At 35.5% G+C, this 7140-nt stretch overlaps 1 protein-coding gene across 1 annotated transcript in view; it reads right to left on the bottom strand.

The window, feature by feature from the left end:
* Nucleotides 1–2269: 2269 nt before the first annotated feature.
* The window catches only part of TMEM236 (transmembrane protein 236), a 46701-nt gene continuing 41830 nt past the window's right edge, over nucleotides 2270–7140 (bottom strand). The window contains exon 4 of the mRNA XM_060121735.1: nucleotides 2270–2854. Coding sequence (XP_059977718.1) covers nucleotides 2277–2854 — 578 coding nt within the window. The 3' untranslated portion in view covers nucleotides 2270–2276. The remainder of the gene's footprint in view (nucleotides 2855–7140) is intronic.

Below are 7140 nucleotides of genomic sequence, written 5' to 3'. Positions count from 1 at the left end.
CTTAATACCAAAAATCATTAGAAGCAATGAGAATTACAATATAATTTTAATAGCATAACATTTAATCACACAGTGTAGAACTACCAATGTTTCATTCAAATTTGCTGCAATGCCTATTAAATATCATAGACTTGAACTTTATATACACGTGTACACCCTTAGTAAACTATTAAATTAAACTACATACTCAATAATTTTCCTCCTACATGGAGCCTTTTGTACACGCCTTCATTATTTATACAAAGTGTTGCCACTTTCCAAAATATCAGGCATATTCATATTCAAATATTAGATACAAAATGCATCCTAAACTCAAATAAGTAATACTTTTCAGCTTATCTGAGCATTTTTCACTCTATAAATTCCAATACAAAGATAAATATAAATGTATGTAAAATATTTTCATATTTAAGGATATTAGAGTCAACTACTTGGTTATAAATTCTTCTTCATAAAGAAGATTATCATGGTATGACTTGAAAGAAATTATTTATATGATAATTTTTTTAGAATTATAAGTATTGTAAGTTTCTGTGGGATTGACAGAAGAAGATAAAGATACATTGTTAAACAAGATGTCCTTGGGCCTTTCTTTAAGGAATTTAAAGATTAATGGGGAACTCAGAAAAGTAAAACACATAATGAAAGTCTTAAAAAAGTGCTATAGTTAGGGTTCTATGAGAACTCATAGGAGGGACACTCCAATGCCTGATGAATGAATACTTATATACTTCAACTTTAATCTGTATATTCAGTGGATTACTCACTTCTGGACATAATACTACTTGATGAAAAATTATGGTCTGAGGTAATCTGAAGATTTTATATTTTACTTTTCACAAATGCATGATTTAAATTATTATTCCCAGAGGGTAAGTAGAACACAGAAAAGAATAAAACAGGAAAATTTAAACAATGCTTTAAGCTACCTGTTTCTCCTTAGGGTACAATTAAAATATTTAGTATTCATTGGGTTATTATAGTTCACCAGACAAGGTAATGAGAACATTCCCTATCTCGGTTAATCCTCTCAATCCAATAAAGTACTATTTAACCCTATTAAAGTATTAGTAATATACTCATCTTTTAGATGTGGAAACTGGGGTTTACAGTAGTCAAAGATTTCGCCCCAAGTCATAAAGCCAGAAGCTAAGCTTTCAACAACTGTGAATAGATCTCCTCTTATGGTGTAAGGAAAAACCATAAAGCATAAGGGGAGAGTGAGATTGGGGGATTTGGTGGAGTGGCAGGCAAGTTCAGTTATCCATTCTTTAGGCTATTTGTTATCACAGATCACTGCAGAGAATGCCTATGTTAAACATTACTCTGCACACATAAGCCTCTCAGAAATCTTTCTAGCATCTGAAAATGTATGCAGAATGGATAGCCCCTGCTATGAGTATCTGAGAGCATCCCAACATAGGAAAGCAAATCGCATAATTCTGTATCTAATTATTTAACATCAGGATAACCATTATTTATTATCACATAAGACACTAATGCATTTGCTGTTATATTTGTAAGTTGAACTTCTAATTTTAAACAGGGCTTGTACCTGACTGTTTTCATGATGGTATCCAATTCCGCAAATAAGATATTCTTCTACTTTGAAATCTCCCTCTTCAATTAATGGCTTCCTATTATAAAACTTTATCTAGGTCTTACTGGTGTACCTTGACTTCATTATATTAAACTGAGTCAAATGTCTGAAACTAAATTTACTGCTTTCTATGCTGAAAACAATTGATTACATAAAAGTCGCTTGCCACAGCAGAATAAGGAGCATAATTCCATATTTGAAGGAGACCCTAAAACTACAATTCAAATGTTTTTAAAGAATCTAAACATTATTCCATAATTACAAGTGTATTTCCTAAAATAAATTTTAACTAATTAATTCTTGTGATGCACTTTATATAAACAATAAAAAAATTTCATTCTTGGACTAACTTAGTGGGAAAACATGTTCTAATTTTTAAGAGGCTTTACTGAAGGGTGCTTTTAGAAAAAGTGCAGAATACGTAACTAAAATTAACTATTAACATTTTCTAGAGATCAAGGGGAACCAACTTAGAAGACTATAACTTTGCTTAAATTTAGCACCATTTGTATACATTTTAAAAATTGATATGCTACAGTTTTTAAAAATAGTTTTTTTCTCTAGCATCTATTCTTCATTTCTTCCTATAGCACAAAAATTTATCCCTGCCCCCCAAAAAGATTATAAATGCGTGCATGTGCATAACAAAGAGGTTTGACTATGGGACATTTCCTTGTTAAAAAGATACCTCAAAGGGAGAGAAAATCCTGAATTTGGTTAAGTAATTGAAGTAAACATAAGAGAGAGTCACGAGTACATTTTTACAAAGGCCCAAGACGGGTGTGATCGTTCCCAGGCCAATGATTAAACTAAGTCTAACAAAGATAAAGGGTAGATCCTGGAGCACGATGCCCAGGGAATTCAGAAGCGGGTTCCGGGGAGTCAGTATCATTCGAAGAAGAGAAATGAAACTGAAGATGTAGACGGGGTAGACCCAGCCTGACGTGTACACTTTGGGGTTCCCGGACACCCGCACCATTTCTATGGTGTCCGACCACAGCAGAAAGCTCCAGAGGAAGATCTCAGCACGCACATCCTGCTGCGACATCATTCTCAGGATTCCCCGTTCGAAGGTGGGCTCTTGGGGTCCCTCCAGCTCAGGAGTCGAGCCCTCTGTTGTGGCTCCTGGTAGCCATGACAGCCGGGTCCTCCCGGCTGGCTGCGAAGGTGTCAGGTTTTCATTTTGCCTCAATTCATCCGTCACAGTTTTTATTTGCTGCAAACTGGTCGTGTGGATGTGCCTGTCTTCGTTACCTGCAATAAGTTGATTTATTTACATTTTAACTTCAAATTTTTATTTAGAATTTAACTTTTCTTCTAATTTTATTTACATTTTTATTTAAATTTTAAATTTTTATTTAGAATTTAACTTTTCTTTCAATTTTACTTAAATTTAAATTGTTATTTAAATTAAAATGTAAAATTTTAATTGTTATTTAAATTAAATTTTTATTTAACTGTGATTTTTAAATTTTTATTTAAAGTGAGATATTTAAATTTTTATTTAAATTTAAAAATGAAATTTAAGTGTTCTCTTATTTGAGGTCTGTTTCACACATGGAATTTCAAGATAGCAATGAGTAGCACAGTGCAAAAAAAGCAGAGGCAGAGAAGGCTCTTTGTGTCTTTGTATTTCCCTGGGTATGGATCCTAAGTCATTTTTACCATTTCAGAATAATAGCCATTACTGGTTACTGAGCTAAGTAAGCACTTTCACACATTATCTCATTTAATCCTCAGATAAAAAGGTGAGAGATAGGGATTACTATCCCATTCGATAAATATGGAAACTGGAGTACAAGAGGTGAAATGATGCCTAAATTCAAATACACAGTTAGGAATGGGCAGAGCTGGAATTCACGCCCAGACTTGTTTGACCCCAATTGACAATCCCTTAACTTTATGGCTGCTAGCACTTTCTAGAGGCAATACATCACATGCTAATTATAAAACAGATACATATCATAAAATCAAATGAATCAAAAGTTCAATGGTCCAATCTTATTTTATTAGACGCCCACAGAGATCACTACAACCCAGATCGCCAAGCTTAGAGTCTGGTGCTAAGAGGGTCTTTTGAGCATGATCATGAGAGAGCACGAGAGAGCCTTAGTGAAGGATAACATTCTGTATCCAAGATTCTTAAGCTGTTCTTTCCCCCGGAGTTTTTGAACTCGTCAGTGCGATGGGTTAGACTAAAGTATCTCATTTGTGACCATGAAGCTGTGGCTGGTCAACATGTCAGGCATCTGAATGAGTAGGGCATTTCCTCATTAACATCATAAAGTGAGTGAGTGTGTGTGTGTGTGTGTGTGTGTGTGAGACAGAGAGAGAGAGAGAGAGAGAGACAGAGAGAGACAGAGAGAGAGAAAGAGAAAGAGGGAGAGAGAGAGAGAAAGGGAATGTGTGTGGCTCTCTGTATACACATGGGTGTTGAGGTTGGGGTTATGAAGGAAGCTCAAATCGCAGAACTTACTGTTGATGGTATGATTTTTCTACATGAAAGGACTAGCACATTATTTTCCAAATATTTGAACACTTAAGCACCGTTTTCATTGCTAAGGAATTTCTCAGGTCTTGACAAAGCTTACTCAGCAAATGTGCTGAGCTGCCACATTACTTGATAAGACAAAATTTAAAGGGAGTCATTAGATGGAATAGCTCTAAAGGTTAAAGACACAAAGTCAATAAAAGTTGCTGAGATGTACTGAGCTGAAGTGAAAACATTTTAAAACAAATAAGTTATTATGATTAATGGCTAATAAAAGGCTTGCTTACTATAAGTAGGAGTTGTTTAAAGGACAAACCTCAGTTTTCTTTCTATACAATTAATTATTTTTAAATTTTAAGTGTGAATTGAGTATATTTATCAAGTAAAAAATAAATTCTTGATGAGATATTATTTGCTTCTGGTATGAATCATTCATAAATAAATGTTAGGAACCATAACCCTTAGAAACTTCCTTATCAAACTTAGATGTCACAGTGGCATGAGTAGGAATCTTTCTTTTTTAACTGGAATATAGTTGATTTATAATGTTTTGTCAATTCAGGTGTACAGCAAAGTGATTCAGTTATATATATATATATATATATATATATATATATATATATTCATTCCTTTTCAGATTCTTTTCCCATATAGATTATTACAGAATATTGAGTAGAGTTCCCTGTGCTCTAGTAGATCCCTGTGCTCAGTAGGTCCTTGTTAGTTATCTATTTTATATACAGTAGTGTGTATCTGTTAATCCCAATTTCATAATTTATCCCTTCCCCCTACGTTTCCCCTTTGGTAACCATAAGTTTGATTTTGAGATCTGTGAGTCTGTTTCTGTTTTGTAAATAAGTTCATTTGTGTTGTTTTTAAAATTAGATTCCACACATAAGTGATATCATACGACAATGGAATATTACTCAGCCATAAAAAATAATTTATAAAAAAGAAAAAAATAATGCCACTTGCAGCAACATGGATGGACCTAGAGATTATCATACTTAATGAAGTAAGGCAGACAGAGAAAGGAATCATTCTGATAAATTACATTCAAGAGAGAAAAATATATGCTAATTACTATTATTTTAACAATCATAATATCATCTGTTTTTAAACTCAGATGCTCACTTGCATCAATTGTATCTTACTTTACCAAAAAAAAAATCAATATAGAAAATACGTTTCTTAGAGTGTGTCAAGTCTTAGAGCACTCTCCTTCACCTCTCGTAGTAGATCAAGGTGTTCAAATGAAGATCCAAATTCCTTTGTCAATATGAGGAACAAAGCATATAATTTGGGCTTTTGAGGATGACTGCAAATTCAGCATTGTTTCAAAGCCAGGAAGTGCAATCTAAGAAGTGACACAATAACATTTTTTAAACAGTCATTGGGAGTCGTAATATCTGAGGATAAGAGCTGTTGGTACAAACAACGAATTCTTAGCTAGGGTTCATTTTTAATGAAATACAAAAGCCCTAATCCATGTGTATTTGGTAAAATCAGCCTCACATTTCTCCACGGCTCATTAGGGACTAGTTTAGATTTGGGGACTAGTTTAGGGTCTCTGCTGTCCTCTTTCCAAGTAAGAAGCATTATAACTATGAGCTGGAACGCTCTGTTGGCCTCCCAAAGGGCAGGGTAGAGCTAAGGATGTCAAGAATTCATTTGGTCATTAGAACAGACCAGCAAGTTTATCCTCCAGTCACATAAACCTTCATGTATTCAATACTATTCCCTTCGGCTCCATGATTAGTTCCCCTCCAAATTATTATTTTTAAAATTTCCACTTATAGCTGGAATTCTTTTTATTGTTGCTGTTAGTTGTCAGGGTTTCTATTTGAGGAAAATTATATTTACTTGTGCAAAATCTGTAAAAGATATCAACACAAAGAGAGCAATCTACTCACTTTCTTAAAGGCTCACGTTGCCCTGTAAAAAGTAGAGGACTTCCCTGGTCCGCCTGCCAATGCAGGGGACGTGGGTTCGAACCCTGGTCCAGGAAGATCCCACATGCTGTGGAGCAACTAAGCCTGTGTGCTGCAACTACTGAGCCTACTCTCTAGAGTCCAAGAGCCACAAGTACTGAGCCAGTGTGCCACAACTACTGAAGCTCGTGCGCCTAGAAGCCCGTGCTCCGCAACAAGAGAAGCCACGGCAATGAGAAGCCCATGCACCACAATGAAGAGTAGCCCCCACTCGCCGCAACTAGAGAAAGCCTGTGCACAGCAATGAAGACCCAACACAGCCAAAAACTTAATTAATTAATTAATTTTAAAAGAAAGAAATACAACACATAAAAAATAAAAAGTAAAAATAGCAGGCCTGCTGCGTAGTTCTCCACAGCTTATGCCAGCCGCCAAAACAACTTTATATCCTCACCGTGCACGCCAAATAAATAAGGAAATGCAATTTTTTTTTTTTTTTTTTGCGGTACGTGGGTCTCTCACTGCTGTGGCCTCTCCCGTTGCGGAGTACAGGCTCCGGACGCGCAGACTCAGCAGCCATGGCCCACGGGCCCAGCCGCTCCGCGGCATGTGGGATCTTCCCGGACCAGGGCACGAACCCGTGTCCCCTGCATCGGCAGGCAGACTCTCAACCACTGTGCCACCAGGGAAGCCCAGGAAATGCAATTTTGATAACAGATAAATGTTTAATAGGTAACTCACACCTCTTCTGCTTTATTATTTCTTCATAGTGATGTATTTCTATCTCTAACTTGTTCCCCAAAAGTTTTAGATCACTTACAGGGAAAGTGTAAGTACAACATAACAAATCAGTAGTGAGGAATTTTCTAGAGTGACATGTATTCCTCTTGCAAAGAGAAAAAGAAAGCAGTAAAAGTTATTTAAATAAAAAGAGAGCAAAAGGAGAGAGAAGAATCACAAAAAAGGGTACCTAAAAACAAGACAGGAATGATGTTGCTACTAAAAATGAACTTCTTAAATGAAATCAACATTTTAATTTTATTCATTCAAAAATTTCACTGTATAAAGGCAACTTGGAAAAGGGAAATCTCAGCTTAGGGGTAAAATGGCCTTTTTGA

Source organism: Lagenorhynchus albirostris, chromosome 1 (assembly GCF_949774975.1).
Source record: "Lagenorhynchus albirostris chromosome 1, mLagAlb1.1, whole genome shotgun sequence".
Lineage (NCBI taxonomy): Eukaryota > Metazoa > Chordata > Mammalia > Artiodactyla > Delphinidae > Lagenorhynchus > Lagenorhynchus albirostris.
The sequence above is the reverse complement of the archived record's forward strand: the minus strand, read 5'-3'. Positions and strand labels throughout refer to the sequence as shown.